The following is a 21,498-nucleotide window of genomic DNA, read 5'->3' on the forward strand; positions in this document are numbered from 1 at the left end:
GTTTAAATTAGTTAGTTGTTTTATTTGAAGTTGCAATATAACATATTAGCGTATCTGGTCATCGACTTGTTATTACAATAGACAATAGACAATAGGTGCAGGAGGAGTCCATTCGGCCCTTCGAGCCAGCACCGCCATTCAATGTGATCATGGCTGATCATTCTCAATCAGTACCCCGTTCCTGCCTTCTCCCCATATCCTCAAATTATTGATTTGCTTGATAAAAATCTATATACAAGGAATGAGCCTTGGTGCTTTGCTCGCAAGTAACATCACGACATACAAGAAACAATTAAGAATAAAACATAAAACATTGAAACATTAAGATTAAAACATTATAGTTTAAACATGTGAATGAAATAAAATAGAAGAGCAAAAGGAGGCTCCAGACCTTTGGTTATTGAGTGGAGCATAAAAGCTGTTTTTATGTCTGGCTGTGGCGGCTTTGACAGTCCGGAGTCATCTTCCAGAGGGAAGTGATTCCAAGAGTTTGTGGCCAGGGTGAGAGGAGATAGAGGTGCTGTTACCCACTCGATTCCTGGCCCTTGCAGTGTCCAGTTCGTCAATCGGGGGGAAGGTTGCAGCCAACAACCTTCTCAGCTGAGCATATTTGTTGACCATATTTCCGCTGTGATGTTTCTCTTCATCATTACAATTCTCTGACAGTGTAAGCGAAGTAGCATGTAACCATTTTCCATATGGGCATATTATGCAGAGTCCCATTCAAAGGGAAAAGAAAACGAAGAGAGATAGGGCGAAAGCAAATGCGAGATCGCGGTAGAAAGAATGGGAAAGAGATAAAGACAAGAGAGTGAGAGAGGAATAGTGAGAGAATGAAGGAGAGTAGATGGAAGGGGAGAGAGAGATGAGGATAGAGTGAGGGAGGCGTAAAGAGATGTAGGGAGAGAGAAAGATGGAAGGAGATATGGAAAGACGTAGGGAGGAAAGAGAGAGGGAGAGGGGTAGAAGAGGAGAGCGGGAGAAAGAGAAATATATTACCAGTTGTACATTTTTAGGGAGCAGGAGGGGCGAAGAACATGATTAAGAAACGACGGCGTGGGGAGCACAGCGGACAGACAGCATTCCTTGGACTCCAGGATGCCCGAGTTTTGCGGCACGGTGATAACATAAACAGTAACAGGCACGGGAATGTGAGGCAGATAAAATGAAATGGAAAATAAACTGAACAAATTTTCTGATTGCTGTTGGAAGGAGTGATTGACGAAATGATCCAACAAACTTCAATCCCAAGGCGAAGACGCCTTTGGAAAACATCACGGCGATTAGGGTAAGGAAGCGAGCGGGTACCCTTCTCTCGTGTCAGCATTGCGAATTCCCCAAAATAAAAAGTGTTGGAGGAACTTGGCAATCAGGCGGCATCTGTTGGAGAAATGGGAAGACGACGTTTTGGCTCGGGACTGATCAAATTCTGGTGAACTTGGTCTGAAGAAGTCTCGAGGCGAAATATCGTCTGTTCATTTCTGCAACAGATGCTTCCTGGCCCGCTGATTTGCTCCAGCACTTTGTGTTTCGTACAACGTTTCCGTTGCTGCTGTTCATTACTGCGAATTACTCAGGTCCTCTCACTTTATTATGCATTTTGTAAGGAAATTGATGGGACGTCTCACCATATCCTTCAGTTGCTGTCTGAACTTGGTTTGTGTCACGGCGTAAAGACCAGTGTTTGTGCAGCAGCTCAGGAGCTGAAGCATAAAGCCGAGTTCTTGCACAGAATAAGGAGGGAATTCACTGTTAGCCCACAAACAATAGATTCGGATCCAAATGGAAAACACGACAAATGCGGCCCAGAGCAGAATGAAATTCCCCGAGATGAAGAGTAACACAATGATAGACTTCCTGCGGCTCTCCATCTCTGGATCTCCGGAACTATTCACATTGCCTTGAGCACGGAGTCTCTTGCGGGCTCTGCTCGCCACTAGAATACGTCTGACACTCAATATGTTAAGCAAGAGGATGACAACGAACGCGCTCACAGGAGTGATGAGATAATGGAGAAATTCAATTGCTCCCCATGCGGGCGAGGACACGACGCCGTTTCTCCCCCAGCAAAACCAAGGGAGATTATCAAGCATGTAAACGCCAGTCAGCATAAAATACCAAAAAACGTTCTTTAAACAACTTAGCACAGTTACAGTCGCTATAACGGAGGCCGCCGACTCCTTGGTGCAGTATTTGGATTTGAACTTCTGGCAACAAATGGCCACAAAACGATCAAAAGTGAAAGTGACGGTGAACCAGACCGAACAGTCGGTGGCTGCATAAAGCAGGACGGCGTGGATATTACACACGGGGATGGACTCAAGAAAAGTAAACTGCTCTTCATAAACTATCGGAATGTGCCGCATTATTAAGTCCAGGATCACGACCAGCAGATCAGCAGACGCCATGGCCACCAGATAGTATGTCACACAGTTGGAGAGACCGCATTTCCCCCGGGATAGAATGTAAATTGTCACGGAGTTAGCTGTCAAGAATGAAATTTAACCAGAGTTGTACACCCACGACTGCATCTCAAATTCGACACAAATCGTGCCCCTGAACACCAATACAAGGGCACATTAAAGTCATTGATATGTCATGGGATCTCATGGGAGGGATCTCAAACAACCCAGAGGCAGACGAGAGGTTAGAAGTTGGTATGGAGGGTGGTGAGGGGAAGGTTAGTGGAGAGAATAGGCAGGTGAAAGGCGGAGAGCGAGGAAGGAGGGTCGGTTTAAACTGCACGTATTTTGATGCAAGGGGGCTGACAGGTAAGGCAGATGAGCTTACGCCATGGCTAGGTACGAGCGACTGGGACGTTGTAGCCATTACTGAAACCTGGTTATGGGAGGGCAGGATTGGCAGCTTAATGTTCCGGGGTACATGAGCTTCAGGAGAGAGAGAGGCAAGTGACAAAGGGGAGGAGGGGTTGCATTGTTGGTTCAGGAAGATGTCGCAGATGTGACATTACGGACAGTTTGACTAGTGAGGCTGTATGGGTGGAGAAGATGAACAAGAACGGGATGAATACATTGATGGGGGTGTTCAACAGACCCCTGAATATTCCACGGGAATTAGAAAAACAAATATGCCAGGAGATTGCAGACAGCTGCAGGTCAAATAAGTTAGTGCAGTGGAATATTTTAACTTTCCCAATATTGACTGGGTAAAATCATAGTGTGAAGGGTTCAAATCGGATGCGATTCCTCAAAAGTGTTCAGGAGAGTTTTCTCAAGCAATATGTAGAGGCCCCCACGCGTGAGAGGGCAACTCTGGACCTAGTATTGGGGAATTGGGAAGGGCAAGTTTAGGCCGTGTGTGTGGAGGAGCTTTTTGGGACCAGTGGCCACATTTCGATTAGGTTTAAGTTAGTTATGGATAGCGACAGAGAGCGCCCACGTGTTAAAATGCTGAACTGGGGTGCGGCCAACTTCGAGAGTATGAGAGACTGGAGGTGAAAGGAACATCAACAAGTGGGATGTTTTTTTAAATTGTGCTGACAAAACCTCAGGCTGTGACTTTGACCCGTTAGACTAAAGGGCAAAGCAGGCAAACATATGAAAACTTAGCTGACGGGGGAGATTGAGGCATTGGTAAAAAAAAACAAGAAGGGAGAGGTATAGGTAGCTGGGTTCAGGTGCATCCCTTGAGGAGTTTCGGCAACTAAGGAGTAAACTGAAAAAGGAGATCAGAAGGGCAAAAAGTGTGGTAGGAGCCATTTTGCGTTTATTGGTTATTTTAGTGCATTATTGTTACTTTGTATCCTGCCGTATTATTTTTTTGACACCAAGAGGTTTAACTTGCCTTACGTATATGGACTGGGAGGATCCATAGGAGGAGTCTGATTATGAGTATAACTTGCTCGGTACTGACGTAATGCTTCAGTGTGCGACCATCCAGGAGCTGCTATGATAATAATGTCTTAGTAGCCTTACAATTAAGCCTGCTAAGATAATGTTTTCGCAAGTGTAACAGGATACGAAGAAGTGTCGATGAGAAACTAAGTTCTTACGACATACAAGCTAATAAAAAGTTAACAATAAGTTAATGACAAGAGATATGTCAATATGTTTTATTGTAACTTCAAATAAACGACTAACTAACTGAAACGTCGTGAAGATCGCTTTGTTGTTATTTGCGTAAAGAAGATATCGTATAATTTCCTTGTCAGTTGTAAGCTTTCGGACTTCATAAGGACGAGGAGAAGGGGCAAAAGGGTAATTCGAGAGAGAGTAGGACAAAGCGGCACCTCTGCGTGGAGCCACGGGAGATGGGCAAGGTCCTCAATTAGTATTTCTCCTCTGTATTTACCGAGCAGAAAGACAGTAGGACGGAGGAACTTGGTGTAGTCTATGGAAGTGTCTTGAGAAGTAGTCAGTGTCATCGTCGAAGAGGTACCGAAGGTACTGTCGTTTGTGAAGGTAGACAAATCTCCAGGGTCTGACCAAATATTTACGAGGACATTGTGGTAAACCAGAGTAAATTGCTGGAGCCCTGGTTGAAATTTACGAGTCGGAAGACTGGAGGGTGGCAAATGTTGTGCCTCTTTTCAAGAAGGGCTGCAAGGCAAATGCTGGAAACTATAGGCCTGTGTGCTTAACATCTGTGGTTGGTAAGTTACTGGGGAGTACTCTGAGGGATAGGTTATACAGGTATTTGGATGGGCGTGCTGATTAGGGACAGTCAGCATGGATTTGTACATGGGAGGTCATGCGTCACAAATCTGATTAAGGGTATCGCAGTATGCTGCAGTAACTCAGCAGGTTAGGCTGTGATATTGATATTTTTGAACACGTGACCAAAATGGTCGATGAGGGCAGAGCTGTAGATGTTTCTATGTTTCTATGGTATTGGGGGTATGGTGTTGACATGGATAGAGAACTGGTTGACAGTCAGGAAACAAATAATATGAATTAACGGCGCCTTTCCGGAATGGTAGGCAGTGACTAGTGCGGTGCCGCAAGGCTTAGTGCTGGGATCCCAGTTATTTACAAAATATATTAACGATCGAGATTATGTAATTAAATGTAACATCTCCAAGATTACGGATGAAACAAAGCTGGGTAGCAGTGTGAGCTGCGATGAGGATGCTATGAGACTGCAGGGTGACTTGGATAGGTTGGGTGAGTGGGCAGATACATGGCCAGTATAATGTGGATAAATGTGAGGTCATCCACTTTGGTGGCAAGAAAAGGATGGCAGATTATCATCTGAATGTTGTCAGATTAAGAAAATTGGAGATGCAACGAGACCTGGGAGTTCTTGCACAGAAGTCACTGAAAGTAAGCATGCAGGCAGTGTATAAACCCAATGGCATGTTGGCCTTCATTGCGAGAAGATTTAAGTTTAGGACAAGGAGATCCTACTGCAGTTGTACAGGGACCTGGTGAGACCGCACCTGGAGTTTTGTGTGCAATTTTGGTCTCCCAATTTGAGGAATGACATGATTGGTTTTGAGGGAGTGCAGCATAGGTTCAACAGGTTAATTCCCGGGTTGGCGGCACAGCGTATGATGGATGAATCGGTCGACTGGGCTTGTATCGGTTGGAATTTGAAGGATGAGACGGAATCTTGTAGAAACAGATCAAATTCTTAGAGGATTCGAGAGGGTAGATGCAGGAACAATATTCCAGATGTTGGGGGAGTACAGAACCAGCGGTCACAATTTGAGAAAAATGGGTAGGCCATTTTGGACTGAGATGTGGAAAATCTTCTCCACCCAGAGAGTTGTGAATCGGGGGAATTCTCTGCCACAGAATGCAGTAGAGCCAATTCACTGGATGTTTTCAAGAGAGAGTTAGATTTAGCTCTTCGGGCTAAAGGAATCAAGCGATATGGGGGGAAAGCAGGAACGGGATACTGATTTCAGTTGATCAGCAATGAATGGCGGTGCTGGCTCGAAGGACTAAATAGCCTACACTGCAGTAATGTTTCTATGTTTCTATGTTTCTTTGTTTTGGCACATTGACCTTCATCTGTCAGACAGTATTGAGAACAGAAGTTGGGAGGTCATAAGATGGTGGTGAGACCAAATTTAGAATATTGTATTCAATTCTGGGCACCATGTTATGGGAGGGACACTGTCAAGCTTGAAACGGTTCAGCGAAGAATTACGAGGATGTGGCTAGGATTAGAGCTATAGAGAGTTTGTGTAGGCTGGGTGTCTATTCCTTGGAGCGCAGAAGGATGAGGGTTGATCTCTTAGAGGTGTGTAAAGTCATGAGAGGTATACATCGGGTAAATGCACAGAGTCTATTGACCAGAGTAGGGAAATCGAGGACCAAGGTGAAGGGGAAATTATTTAATCGGAATCTGAAGAGAAACCTTTTTACTCAAAGGGTGGTGGGTGTATAGAACAAGCTGCCGGAGGAGGTAGTTGAGGCTGGGACTAAGAAACAGTTAAACAGGTACATGGATAGAACAGGTTGGGAGGGATATGAACCAAGCGCAGTCAGGTGGGACGAGTGTAGCTGGGACATTATTGGCCGTTGTGGGCAAGTTGGGTTGAAGGGCCTGTTTCCACACTGTATCACACTATGGCACTATCAACAATGCAGGTAGTGCTGCTGGAATGCGTGTTTCCACGATACGAATTGTACACAATGCGAATGATGAATTGGGGAGGACTAATTACATTATAGATTATAACCTGAGAATCCGAGTTATAGAACCACTTTGAACTTTTTGGGAAATTGAGAGACAGAATAAATCAGATTGTGCAAAGAAAATACATTTACGGGAAATAAAATTGTTTACATGTAACTTCCCCGCAGTTATTATTCAATGTTGCCTCTTCAGAACATAGCTTCCACTTTAACCGCGAGAAGCCATTGGGTGTCCAACGATATTAAACAATGTAAAACGCAACCGATCATCTTTTTGGTATGCGGTGACAAGAAAACCGCAAAAAAATTATTTGCTAACGAAAATGACGTGTTTTTTAAGCAATATCTGCCGGAATTGAGGCAGTGCAGCGTAGAATTGAGGCAGTGCAGCGTAGGTTGACGAGATTGATCCCTGGGATGGCGGAACTGTCATATGAGGAAAGATTGAAAAGACTAGGCTTGTATTCACTGGAGTTTAGAAGGATGAGAGGGGATCTTATAGAGACATATAAAATTATAAAAGGACTGGACAAGATACATGCACGAAAAATGTTCCCAATGTTGGGTGAGTCCAGAATCAGGGGCCACAGTCTTCGAATAAAGGGGAGGCCATTTAAAACTGATGTGAGAAGTAACATTTTCACCCAGAGAGTTGTGAATTTGTGGAATTCTCTGCCACAGAGGGCAGTGGGGACCAAAGCACAGGATGGATTGAAGAGAGAGTTAGATAGAGCTCTGGGGGCTAGTGAAATCAAGGGATATGGGGAGAAGTTGGGCACAGGTTACTGGTTGTGGATGATCAGCCATGATCACAATGAATGACGGTGCAGGTTCAAAGGACCGAATGGCCTCGTCCTGCACCTGTTTTCTATGTTTTTCTATGTTTGTATGAACGGTTGAACATTTTTCAGTCATTTTGCAGACACTAGGTTTGTTCCACTCATTGCCCTCCCTGCTATTTTCTGTTACTCAAACCAAATTTCGCTCTTTCTGTCAAATCGGATCAAGGGTCTGCGCCCGGAAACTAAGTCGGTGTCAGTTTCCCGTAGATGCTACTCGACTGATCAAATGCTTCCAATTGTTTTGTGTTGATATGGATAACATGGGTAGAGTGTTGACATGGATAGAGAATTGGTTGGCAGACAGGAAGCAAAGAGTAGGAGTAAACGGGTCCTTTTCAGAATGGCAGGCAGTGGCGAGCGGAGTGCCGCAAGGATCGGTGTTGTGGCCGCAACTCTTTACCATATATATTAATGATTTGGATGAAGGAATTAGAAGTAACACTAGAAAGTTTGCGGATGACACAAAGCTGGGTGGCAGTGTGTAATGCGAAGTGGATGTTAGGAGGTTGCAAGGTGACCTGGACTGGTTGATTGAGTGGGCAGATGCGTGACAGATGCAGCATAATATAGATAAATGTGAGGTTATCCACTTTGGCGGCAAAAACAAGGAGGCAGATTATTATATCAATGGTGTCAGATTAGGTAAGGGGGAAGTGCAGTGAGACCTGAGTGTCCTTGTGCACCAGTCACTGAAAGTTCACGTGCAGGTACAGCAGGCAGTGAAGAAAGCTAACGGCATTCATAACGAGAGGATTTCAGTACAGGAGTAAAGAAATTCTTCTGCAGTTGTATAGGGCCCTGGTAGGACCACATCTTGAGTATTGTGCACAGTTCTAGTCTCCTAATTTGAGAAAGGACATCCTTGTAAGTGCAGCGTAGGTTCACGAGATTGATCCCTGGGATGGCGGGACTGTCATATGAGGAAAGATTGAAAAGACTAGGCTTGTATTCACTTGAGTTTAGAAGGATGAGAGGGGATTTTATAGAGACATATAAAATTATAAAAGGACTGGACAAGCTAGATGCAGGAAAAATGTTCCCAGTGTTGGGCGAGTCCAGAACCAGGGGGCACAGTCTTAGAATAAAGGGGAGGCCATTTAAAACTGAGATGAGAATGAACTTTTTCACCCAGAGTTGTGAGTTTGTGGAATTCTCTGCCACAGAGGGCAGTGGAGGCCAAATCAATGGATGGATTTAAGAGAGAGTTAGATAGAACTCTACGGGCTAATGGAATCAAGGGATATGGGAAGAAGGCAGGCACGGGTTATTGATTGTGGACGACCAGCCACGATCACAATGAATGGCGGTGCTGGCCCGAAGGGCCGAATGGGCTCCTCCTGCACCTACGTTATAGAAACCTATGTTTCTATGTTTCTATGGAAAAACACTTTTGTTATGGCGAGTCTGAAACTCCGTGACCCAAACCCATTTCGCCCTTGCCAATATTATGTTTTTTAAGCCATAATAAAGACAACAAGAGATAAGTTTCAGCTGGGGTGAAGTAGAAATGATCGCAAGGGAACGGGGCTTGGGCGGTGGGTAAGTGAGTCGGCATCATTTATCCTCTTCAGAAAAATCACGATAACTTAGAACACGTGACAATAAAAAAAGGCCTAAATCTGAACCTAAACCTTGGACCACAATGCGATACTTTTCAGAGATATGCCTGGGGACGTGGTGCATCCTGCCGTTCTATGGACAGGCTGCATGCAATCCCATCACTGACGTGGTCGTTTTAGCGATAAGCCTTACCATAAGCCTGCCTCGTTTTTTTCACTGTGGTACTGTGTTACCTGTTTGTTTTTAGTGTACCTTTCGCTTTTGTATTATGTGAGAGTGGGGGGTTGGTGAAAACCTTTTTTATCTCTTTCCTTGGCGGAGTTGCGACTTTTTCATCGTATCTCCGTCTGCACTGCGGTTTTAACATCGTGGAGCTGGCGGTCTCTTTGTTCGGGATCGATTGCGGGAGCTCCAACCGCGGAAGTTTCAATTGCCCCGATGGCGGGAGAAGAGGAAGAAAGACGATTTAAGTTATTTGCCTTCCATCACCGTGGGGAATGTGAGGTCGCCGATAAAAACAAATGGACTTGCGACCTGCACTGGTGAGGACTCAGAGGGAGTGCCGTGAGGGCAGTGAGCTCGGTGTTTGCGGGGAAATGCATCCAAGAGGACACCCCGAAGTCCAGTGCGAGTGTAGACGGCTTTCTGACTGTTCAGGTGGACAGGGACTGCAGAGACAGCGCCAGCAGTTGGTACATCTCTGGTTACATCACGGTATGTGTGATCCGGATATTGAACTGATGGCTGTGTCTCCCCGCTTGTGCTATGGATTCTCACACGCCGTTGTGGTGGTTGTTTAAGTCTATGTTTAATTTTATGTGGTGATGTATCTTGTGCTTTTTTATATGACTGTAGGTAAATCAAATTCCTTGTATGATTAAATACTTGGCAAATAAATTAATTACAATATTGAATGATGAATGTAATATTCAGAATATCACAACGGATATTAATGATATGACCGGAAACATAATCCTGAAAAAGCAGGAAACACTCGTTGGATATCAAGCAGGGGAAAAAGAGTGCAGAGAGCTTTCTGGACAAAATGAAAGAATGATTTCTATGATGTGGTCAAGAACGTGACAATTTGTTTTGATCATATATTGTCGAAACTCAGAGGACATGTTTGTAAGTTACTGAAGAAACATAGAAACATAGAACACGGAAACATAGAAAATAGGTGCAGGAGGAGGCCATCCGGCCCTTCGAGCCAGCACCGCCATTCATTGTGAAAGAAACGAGTGTGTAATTGCAGCAGAGAGTAACTCTGATGCAGGTGTCGCGGTCTCCACGATGTACGCCGCCAATGCTGCAAATCTACATTAATGTAGTCTGCCTGCACATGATCCGCAAACATCTACGCCTGAGGATATGCCTAAATGTCTCCAAAAGCTGGAATATAACGGAACATATTACGGAATCTGCAGCTAGACGGTGGAGAAATGGCACCGTGTTATATGAAAGATATTGTCAAGCTTGAAAGGGTTCAGAAAACATTTACGGCGATGTTGCCAGGGCTAGAGGGTGTGAGCAATAGGGAGAGGTTGAGTAGCCTGGGTCTCTGTTCCGTGGAACGCAGGAGGATGAGTGAAGATCTTATAAAGGTGTACAAAATCATGACAGGAGTCGATGGGGTAGGTGCACAGAGTATTTTGCCCAGACTATGGGAATCGAGGATCAGAGGGCATAGGTTCAAGGTGAAGTGAAAAAGATTTGATAGGAATCCGAGTGGTAACTTGTTCACACAAAGGGTGGTGGGTGTGTGGAACAAGCTGCCAGAGGAGGTAGTTGAGGTTGGGACTATCCCATCGCTTAAGAAACCAAGAGACAGGTACATGGATAGGACAGGTTTGGAGGGAGGCACGTGAGACTGGGAAGGAATGGGTGACGTTTCTTCAGTCTGAAGAAGGGTCTCGACCCGAAACGTCACCCATTCCTTCTCTCCTGAGACGCTGCCTGACCTGCTGAGTTACTCCAGCATTTTGTGAATAAATACCTTCGATTTGTACCAGTGTCTGCAGTTATTTTATTACACTAGTATAGCTGGGATATCGTTGGCCGGTGTGGGCGAGTTGGGCCGAGGGACCTGTTCCCACACTTTCATTCAATGACTCGATGACTAAAAGCCAATTTCTTTCACATATAAATTTGATGTGATCTGTAATAGCCTAGTTGAAAGTAGGAGAAATAAACATACAAAGATAGTTTCTTATGGGAATAAGGAGTCATTGGGAGGGGAAAATAAATGAATAAAAAAGCAATTCAAAGTCTGGAAAATAATGAGCCTGCGCCACAGCAGCTGTATTGGCATTCCGCACGGATCAATATGCTGAGCAGGAGGAGAGAGGAGGAGCAAGGCAAGGCGAGCGAGAGAAAATAATTGTAAGGGAACGAACGAAAGCGAAAAAGCTACAGATTGCGGCCGAAGCAGAGCGATTAGCGACAGAGTAGGAAATACCTGAAGGTGACTCCTTCCCAAGGCTGCGGGAATAGGGCAGAAGAATCGGAACATTTCATGTTCCAGAGGAATAAATGTACTTGCACATTACAATTTTCAGTAGCGGAACTGAGCTAGCAGCAAATATTCTGTGTGAGCACAGGGATCAAGGCGAACGGTACCTAACAATGGAAACCGCGTAGGTCGAGTTCTCGGTGGCCAGCTGTTTATGATCAGGAGATCATTGGAAGAGGAAAGAATGAAAGCAAAGGAGGCGTGGCTGAGAGATTGAACAATAGAAGTGCGTGGCAAAGATGCAATTGTGCGATGTTACGGAGATTGGTAAAGGGACGTTGTGGATGCTGGGGAACAAGTGTGAATCTCAACACCAAACTGCGTAGAAAAACAAATTTGGTAAACAACCTGCCGCAGTGTCAAGGTCGGTATAGATGGTGGAATGAGTGGATGCTAAGAAAACGGAGTTCCTCGATTCAAGGCAATGTCTTCGCTATTCCCGAAACGGAAATGGCATCGCAGTAATAACGAAATGTCCAAGGTTCTTCGGCTGATCGTGGGAGGGAGGGGGTAACAGCGACACAGTATCAAGAGCAAATTACAACGGCAGACATAAAGTTTAGTTTAGTTTAGTTTAGAGATACAGCGCGGAAGCAGACCCTTCCGCCCACCAAGTGCGATCCAGCGATCCACCGATCCCCAGCGATCCCCACCCATTAACATTATCTTACGCACACTAGTGACAATTTCCACACACACCAAGCCAATTAACCTACATGTGTTGGCAGATCAGGTTAGTTTATCTTGGCATTGCATTCGGTACGACCATTATTGGTCTGAGGGCATGTTCCTGTGTTGTGCATGTCTATGTACACACCAGTACGTCTTTGGAGCATGGGACGAAACCGAAGATCTCGGAAAAACCCATGCGGTCACGGGGAGAACGTGCAAACTCCGTACCGACGGAACCCGTAGTCAGGATTGAACCCTCTGCTGCAACCGCTGTAGGGCATCAACTCTACCGCTGCGCCACCGTGGCCTTTATAATTTATAACGGAGGACAAATATATTAGCACTTCGATTGTGGAATAAAAATCGAGGGATGCTTACCAGGGACTCCGATAATGGCAAGTATAGGATAGTAGACACCTTGGATAACCTCGAATGCACAGTAGGTCCGCAGCGTTAATGCCAGAATGCCGTAATATGCAGACAGTGTATCCAAGGTCCACCGACTCACTGCTGTCGTATTCCAGTGAACTGTTCCCAGAATCCGATCCATTGGACTTGCTCGCCTGCTGTACCGGGTTGCTCTTGCTTCTGCCCGAAAGAATGTTCTTACTGAGACAATGGAAGTACCTCCTCAACTGCTTAGGGAAGCCATTATAAAACGTAATTCATTGCAGAAATACCGCGCAGGGAGCATTACATGACATTAATTACCATCACTAGACAAACAACTAAATTACCCTCTTCGAAAACAATACTTTTCCCACGAGGTGAACACGGAGAACAATGAACACTATTGAATATACACTATTGAAAAGGCCTTTCCGCTCCCCCAACTCCATGCCGACTTTTTTTGCACATCAACAATAATCCCGTATGCTTATATCAGCACAGAATAAATATTTGCCATGCCCATTGAAATGTCAGCCTAAATGCGTTGACGTAGCTTCTTAGATGGGTACGTGGACATGCAGGGAATGGAGGGGCATGTACTGACAGCACAGATTAGTTTAACGTGGCATCATTTACGCCGCAGACTTCGCTGGGCGAAAGACCTATTCCATCCCGTATAGTTCTTTATTCTATGTTCTTTCGAGTCGTGATTCTATCTCACAGAACATAGGTACGCATAACACAGGAACAAGCCCTCAGACCAATAATGGGCGTGCCGAATGCAATACCAAGATAAACTAACCTCATCTGCCAACACATGATCAATACCACGGTATCACCTCCATGACCAATGTGGAGATGATACCGGACGACTGAAGGGTGGCAAATGTTGTGCCTCTATTCGGGATGGTCTGCAGGGCAGAGGCTGGGAACAACAGACCAGTGCGCCTAACATCTGTGGTCGAACTTTACTCCGGATTATTCAGAGATATAGGATATACATGCATTTCGGTCGACAAGGGCTGATTAGGGATAACCAGCATGGTTTTGTACTTCTCAATGTCGCGTCTTACAAACCTGATTGAGCTTTTTGAAGACGTGACCAAAAAGGTTGATGATGGCATAACTACAGAGGATGTGGATTTCAGTAAGGCATTCGACAAAGTTCCGTACGGTCGGCTGTTGTGGAAGGTTAGATCCCACGGGATTCAATGGGATTCAAGGAAAGAATTAATAGAAAATTGGCTTCATGGAAGGAAGCAAAGGATGATGATGGAAGTTTGCTGTTCGGACTGGAAGCCTGTGACTAGTGGACTAGTGGTGTGTCTCATGGTTCCCTGTTGGGCCATTTGCTGTGTGTTCTCTATATCAATGGTTTGGATGAGAACGCATAGTTTGCAGATGACACAAAATTGTAGATAGAGAAAATGGTTGACAAAAATTGCAGTAGGATCTTGATCGGTTGGACATGTGGGCTGAGAAATGGTCGATTAAATTTAATACTGAGAAATCTGGGGTGTTGCATTTCTGGGTGCATTAACATGGGCAGGACCTACACTGTAAATGGTGGAGCCCCGGAGAGTGCTGTAGAGCAGACGGATTAGGTACACGTACCCAAATCGTTGAAAAAAACATCACAGGTTGGTCAAAAAGACTTTTGGCACTTTGGCCATCAACAGTAAAAGCATTGAATATGGAGGCAGGGAGGTCATGTGCAGTTGTATAAGACGTTGTTGAGGCTGCATTTAGAGTACTTTATTCCGTTTTTTTGCTCCATGTTCAAGCAAAGGTATCAAGCAGAAAATGGCACAGAGCAGATTTACGACGATGTTGCCAGGACTCGAGGTACTGAGCTGCAGGGGTAGGTTGAGCAGGGACATGTTGGTCGGTGTGGGCTAGTTGTGCCGAAGGGCCTGTTGCCTGGTGGAAGACACAGATCCGGTTTCATGGAAGAAAGCAGAGGTTGATGGGGAAGTTTCTTTTTCGGATTGGGGGCATGTGACGATAACTCTACCTTGTGGATTGGTGCTTGGCCGATTGCTGTTTGTGGTTTACATCAATGATTTGGATGGGAATGTACATGTGACGATTGGTAAATTTACAGGTGACACTAATCTAGGTGGAATCATAGATACTGAAAATAGTTGTCAAACGTTACAGCAGGAATGTCTAGTGAGCAGGAATGGAGTAAGCAGTGTTGTGCAGAGCTCTTCAGAACTTTTTTTAAATTTAAGTATTATTTTGGCGTCATATAAAGAAAAATACCTACAATATTTCATCCAACTTGCTCGCTAACTGAACGGAAAAACAAACTATGGCCGGTAGAAACACTAAAGGTCGCAAAACTAACATTGCAACGACCGAGTCTGTCAAGATTAATCAGCCATTTCCCTCCAGGGCCTCGAGTGACTCGAGTGATTCAGGTGACTCTGCTCCAGTATATGCAACGGGTAAGCTCGATTGATGTCATGGCCTTTAAGAATGAGCTGTTGTCAGCGTTGCGGGCGGAATTTGCGGCCGTTTTCAAGGATGAGATCCAAACTGTGCTTGAAAGTGAAATGTCTGCTTTTAAATTAGAGATACAAGCTGCCGTACTATCTAACTTTAAAGTTGCTATGAAAAACGAGCTGTCAGCGATAGGAAACAATAGACAATAGACAATAGGTGCAGGAGGAGGCCATTCGGCCCTTCGAGCCAGCACCGCCATTCAAAGTGATCATGGCTGATCATTCTCAATCAGTACCCCGTCCCTGCCTTCTCCTCATACCCCCTGACTCCGCTATCCTGAAGAGCTCTCTCTTGAATGCATTCAGAGAATTGGCCTCCACTGCCTTCTGAGGCAGAGAATTCCACAGATTCACAACTTTCTGACTGAAAAAGTTTTTCCTCATCGCAGTTCTAAATAGCCTACACCTTATTCTTAAACTGTGGCCCCCTGTTCTGGACTCCCCCAACATTGGGAACATGTTTCCTGCCTCTAACGTGTCCAACCCCTTAATAATCTTATACGTTTCGGTAAGATCTCCTCTCATCCTTCTAAATTCCAGTGTATACAAGCCTAGTTGCTCCAGTCTTTCAACATATGATAGTCCCGCCATTCCGGGCACAGCCTCAATAACAAGAATATCCTTCCTCAAATTTGGAAACCAAAACTGCACACAGTACTCCAGGTGTGGTCTCACTGGGGCCCTGTACAACTGCAGAAGGACCTCTTTGCTCCTATACTCAATTCCTCTTGTTATGAAGGCCAACATTCCATTGGCTTTCTTCACTGCCTGCTGTACCTGCATGCTTCCTTTCAGTGACTGATGCACTAGGACACCCAGATCTCGTTGTACGTCCCCTGTTCCTAACTTGACACCATTCAGAAAATACTCTGCCTTCCTATTCTTAGCACCAAAGTGGATAACCTCACACTTATCCACATTAAACTGCATCCGCCATGCATCCGCCCACTCACACAACCTGTCCAAGTCACCCTGCAACCTCATAACATCTTCCTCACAGTCAAGGTACACCACATCCACCAGCTCCACCCTGTCAATTTTCCTAGTTACATCCTCAAAGAATTCCAGAAGATTAGTCAAGCATGATTTCCCCTTCGTAAATCCATGCTGACTCGGAACAATCCTGTTACTACTATCCGAATGCTCCGCAATTTCGTCTTTTATATTTGACTCCAGCATCTTCCCCACCACTGATGTCAGACTAACTGGTCTATAATTTCCCGTTTTCTCTCTCCCTCCTTTCTTAAAAAGTGGGACAACATTAGCTACCATCAGGCCCTGGGGATGTATCAGCCTTCAGTCCCATCAGTCTACCCAACACCATTTCCTGCCTAATGTGGATTTCCTTCAGTTCCTCCGTCACGCTAGATTCTCTGGCCACTAGAACATCTGGGAGATTGCTTGTATCTTCCTTAGTGAAGACAGATCCAAAGTACCGGTTCAACTCGTCTGTTCTGTTGTTCCTTTGTTCCCCATAATAAATACCCCCGCTTCTGTCTTCAAGGGACCCGCATTTGCTTTGACTATTTTTTTCCTCTTTACATACCTAAAAAAGCTTTTTACTATCCTCCTTTATATTATTGGTTAGTTTACTCTCGTACCTCATCTTTTCTCCCCGTATTGCCTTCTCAGTCATCTTCTGTTGCTCTTTAAAAGAGTCACAATCCTCTGGCTTCCCACTCTTCTTTGCTTTGTTGTACTTCTGCTCTTTTATTTTTATGCTGTCCTTGTCAGCCACGGGTGCCTCTTACTGCCCTTGGAATCTTTCCTCCTCTTTGGGATAAATTGATCCTATAACTTCTGCATTATTCCCAGGAATACCTGCCATTGTTGCTGTTCCACCGTCTTCTCTGCTAGGGTCTCCTTCCAGTCAATTCTGGCCAGCTCCTGCCTCATGCCTCTGTAATCCCCTTTGCTATACTGTACCGTGGAGGAGATGGAAAAGGGACTTTCTGGATGTTCGGACGATGTTGCGGCTTTACAGCATACAATGCAACAACTCTCAACACAGGTAGCTGCCTTAGAGGACAAATGTGAGGATTTGGAAGGGAGGTCCAGACGCAATAATGTCCGAATAGTAGGGGTACCAGAAGGCCAAGACAGTTGCAACACAACAGCAGTGGCCGTGCTGCTGAAAGACGCTTTCCAACTCGAAAAGGCTCCTTTGTTGGACAGAGCACACCGGACCCTACAACCACCGCCGAAACAAGGGCCCCCTCCTCGAACCATAGTGGCCCATCTTCACTATTTCCAAGACAGCTCTAACATCCTCTGCCTTGCCAGAGAACGGAAGCAAGTGACGGTAAATGATTTAACCATTTCAGTCTACCCGGACTGCACAGCGAATGTTGCTCGTGCACTAGCAGCACACAACAGCATCAGACAGCAGCTGCGTCGGATCGGGGGGCTTCGCTTTGGCATACTTCACCTACAATGGAGTGGAGAAGTTTTTCAACTCGCCCGATAAAGTCCAGAAATACATCACAATGGGGACATTACAAAACAATTGATAATTTGCAGGTGAAAAGACAGTTTAAAAAGAGCGTCAAAGGGACGCTAGCAGTCAGTCAGCAAAGGTCGGAGACTATGAGCAAGGACAACCGTTGGCTGAAAGTAAGTAAGTGATAATTTGCAGGTGAAAAGACAGTTTAAAAAGAGCGCCAAAGGGTCGCTAGCTGTCAGTCAGTGAAGCGCATACCTCCAGGCTCGCCAGGAAGGCAGGATAGAAGTGAGTACGTGGATTGGCTGATCAATTTAATTAGAAGTTTGGTAAATTGGCCAATTGGGTAATTTAGTGGCTGATATAAACAAGGCTTGCACAAGGGTTGCGGCCCTGTCGAGGGAAGTGTCCTGTGAAAAAAGTGCGAGTCTTCGGCGAGGAGGCTGAGGTGAGGAGGTTAAATTCGTTTCTAAGCCTGATTTGTTTTTCGACACTAAAGTAATGGCGGACAAGTTGGTGCAGTGTGTTTCCTGCAGGCTGTGGGAAGGTAGGGACACCGCTGGATCTTCTGGGAGCTACACCTGCAAGAACTGTGTCCAGGTGCAGCACCTGAATGAACGTGTAGTCGTGTTGGAAAAGCAGCTCGATGACCTCAGGGCCATCCGGGAATGCCAGAGTTTCCTGGACAGGACCTACTGTGAGGCTGTCACGCCAAGAGTCCAGGTCGAGCGAAGGTGGGAGACCATTTCAAAGGGGAGTACACGTGGACTACAGGAGACCCCGGTGGCTGTGCCTATTGCAAACAGGTACACCCTCTTGGGAGCTGTCGGGGCAGAAGACGCTTCCAGTCCGAGCGGCGGACGTGTTGGCAGATCTAACCCAGGCAAGGAAACTCGACCGGGGAGACCGAAGTCAGGAAGAGCCATTGTAGTGGGTGACTCCATTGTCCGAGGTACGGACAATAGATTCTGTGGTGGCAAGCGGGACTCGAGGATAGTCTGTTGCCTCCCTGGTGCCAGGGTTCAAGACATCACGGACCGGCTTCAGAACATCCTAGCGAGGGAAGGCGATCAACCGAAAGTAGTTGTGCACGTGGGCACGAACGACGTCGGGGGAAAGCGGAAGGAAATACTGCAACGTGAGTTTAGAGAGTTAGGAAAAAGACTGAGAAGTAGGACGTAGAGGGTGGTTTTCTGTGGACTGTTACCTGTACCTCGTGCTGGTGAGGGCAGGAACAGAGAGATCGGGGATATGAATGTATGGCTGAGGGGCTGGTGCAGGGAGCAGATATTTAGATATTTAGACCACTGGGATCTCTTCTGGGGTAGGGGTGACCTATACAAAAGGGATGGGTTGCACCGTAACAGCAGGGGGACCAACATTCTGGCAGACAGGTTTGCTAGTGGGGGGGAGGGGTTGACAAATTGGGAATATGAAGATGGGGAGGAGCCAGCGCTGCCGTCGCAGCTGCGGCTTGCCTGCAGTCCGTCTGTCTTTTGTGTTTTTTGTTGTTTTTGTCTGAATTGTAGTTTAATATGATGTAGTGTTGTATGTTATGTTTTGGGGGGGGGGGGGTGGGAGGGAACGGGAACTGTAACATTCTCTCTCCAGAACGGAGACGTGACCTTTGTTCTGTGTCGTGTCTCCGTTCCCGTTGCGGCCTACCACCGGCCATTCACCTGGGAACACCTGGGGCTCTGGTTCGCAGAGCCCGCGGCGCGGACTCACCACCTGCGGCGCTGGCTGCCTGCGGATGTTGCGGGCGCGGCTGCGACTCGTCTCCGGAGGCTCCGGCGCGGGCCGCGTGGACGTCGGAAGCCCGCAGACCCCTGGGTGGGGGCCGACATCGGGAGCTCCGGCAACGGCAGAGGCAGCGTGTTCGCCCGCCCCGAATCGCGGGGCTTGGGTCGGCCCGCCACGGACCTTTCACCGTCCGGCGCGGCCTGAAATAGGCCGTTGATCTTTCACCGCCCAGCGGCGGCTTCAATATCGGGAGCCCCGACCGCCCCGACGTGGCAAATCCAACAGCCTGACCGCGGGACAAGACGGCAGGGAAGAGAAAAAGACATTTTGGCCTTCCATCACAGTGAGGAGGGACTGGAGGAGACTCACTGTGATGGATGTTTCTTTTTGTTTGGTGTTAGTTGTGATTGTATGTGTTATTGCATTTTTATTGATTAATCTTATTGGTCTTATTGTTCAACTGCGGGTAATGTTTCATTTTACCACACATTTATGTGTATGTAACAAATAAACGACTATTGACTATTGATTGAATTAAAGGGGAAGCGAATACAGGAGAAATTGCAAAGGACTCTCGAATAAATGGGAAGGGAAGTTTCTAGATGGGATAAGAGAGTAAAGTCAGGGCCAATTGTGAGAGGGGAGGTGAATACCCAAGTTAAAGTGTTGTATTTAAATGCGCGAAGTATAAAAAATAAAATGGATGAACTTGAGGCTCAGTTAGACATTGGCAAGTATGATGTTGTGGGAATCACAGAGACATGGCTACAAGAGGACCAGGGCTGGGAACTGAATATTCAGGGGTACACAACGTATCGAAAAGGCAGACAGTTGGGCAGAGGAGGTGGGTTCGCTCTGTTGGTAAAGAATGATATTCACTCCCTTGCAAGGGGTGACATAGAATCAGGAGATGTAGAATCAGTATGGATAGAAAAGAGGAATTGTAAGGGAACGAGGTACGAGGGTAAATTAGCCAATAATATAAAGGAGGATAGTAAAAGCTTTTTTAGGTATGTGATGAGAAAAAGAAAGTCCCTTGAAGACAGAAGACAGAGGTGGCTCTAGAAATTGACGACGCATTGGTGATCATTTTCCAATCTTCTATAGATTCAGGATCAGTTTCTGTGGATTGGAGGGTAGCTAACGTTATCCCACTTTTTAAGAAAGGAGGGAGAGAGAAAACGTGAAATTATAGACCAGTTAGTCTGACATCAGAAGATGCTGGAGCCAATTATAAAAGACGAAATTGCGGAGCATTTGGATAGCAGTAACAGGATCGTTCCGAGTCAGCGTGGATTTACGAAGGGGAAATCATGCTTGACTAATCTTCTAGAATTTTTTGAGGATGTAACTAGGAAAATTGACAGGTGGATGTGGTGTACCTCGACTTTCAGAAAGCCTTCGACAAGGTCCCACATAGGAGATTAGTGGGCAAAATTACAGCACATGGTATTGGCGGTATGGTACTGACATGGATAGAAAGTTGGTTGACAGACAGAAAGCAAAGAGTGGGGATAAATGGGTCCCTTTCAGAATTGCAGGCAGTGACTAGTGGGGTACGGCAAGGCTCGGTGCTGGGACCGCAGCGATTTACAATATACAATAATTACTTAGATGAAGGAATTAAAAATACCACTAACAAATTTGCAGATGATACAAAGCTGGGTGGTAGTGTGAACTGTGAGGAAGATGCTATGACGTTGCAGGGTGATTTGGACAGGTTGTGTGAGTGGGCGGATGCATGGCAGATGCATTTTAATGTGGATAAGTGTGAGGTTATCCACTTTGCTGGTACGAATAGGAAGGCAGATTATTATCTGAATGGTGTCAAGTTAGGAAAAGGGGACGTACAACGAGATCTGGGTGTCCTAGTGCACCAGTCACTGAAAGGATGCATGGCAGTGAAGAAAGCCAATGGAATGTTGGCCTTCATAACAAGAGGAGTTGAGTATAGGAGCAAAGATGTCCTGCTGCATTTGTACAGGGCCCTAGTGAGACCGCACCTGGAGTTCTGTGTGCAGTTTTTGTCTCCAAATTTGAGGAAGGATATTCTTGCTGTTGAGGGCGTGCAGCGTAGGTTAATTCCCAGAATGGCGGGACTGTCGTGTGTTGAAAGACTGGAGCGACTAGGGTTGTATACACTGGAATTTAGAAGGATGAGAGGGGATCTTATCGAAATATATAAGATTATTAAGGGGTTGGACACGTTAGAGGCAGGAAACGTGTT

General features: G+C 45.9%; 1 protein-coding gene across 1 annotated transcript; it reads right to left on the reverse strand.

The window, feature by feature from the left end:
• Window positions 1-1,583: 1,583 nt before the first annotated feature.
• Window positions 1,584-12,741, reverse strand: LOC144606375 (putative G-protein coupled receptor 139). The gene is made up of 3 exons (XM_078422401.1): window positions 12,570-12,741; window positions 9,487-9,675; window positions 1,584-2,485 (listed from the first exon to the last, which is right to left on the reverse strand). Exons 1-3 carry the CDS (start codon window positions 12,739-12,741, stop codon window positions 1,584-1,586), a joined length of 1,263 nt encoding a protein of 420 aa, XP_078278527.1.
• Window positions 12,742-21,498: the final 8,757 nt, after the last annotated feature.

The sequence above is a fragment of the Rhinoraja longicauda genome, chromosome 26 (genome assembly GCF_053455715.1).
Source record: "Rhinoraja longicauda isolate Sanriku21f chromosome 26, sRhiLon1.1, whole genome shotgun sequence".
NCBI classification, from domain to species: domain Eukaryota; kingdom Metazoa; phylum Chordata; class Chondrichthyes; order Rajiformes; family Arhynchobatidae; genus Rhinoraja; species Rhinoraja longicauda.

Coding starts and splice junctions, on each gene's coding strand:
- LOC144606375 (XM_078422401.1), bottom strand. CDS start 12,741: ATGGATCGGATTCTGGGAACAGTTCACTGGAATACGACAGCAGTGAGT. Junction 9,676..12,569: donor TGCCATTATCGGAGTCCCTG/GTAAGCATCCCT, acceptor CTGTCTCTGCAG/TCCCTGTCCACCTGAACAGT. Junction 2,486..9,486: donor ATTCCCCACGGTGATGGAAG/GCAAATAACTTA, acceptor CATTCTTGACAG/CTAACTCCGTGACAATTTAC.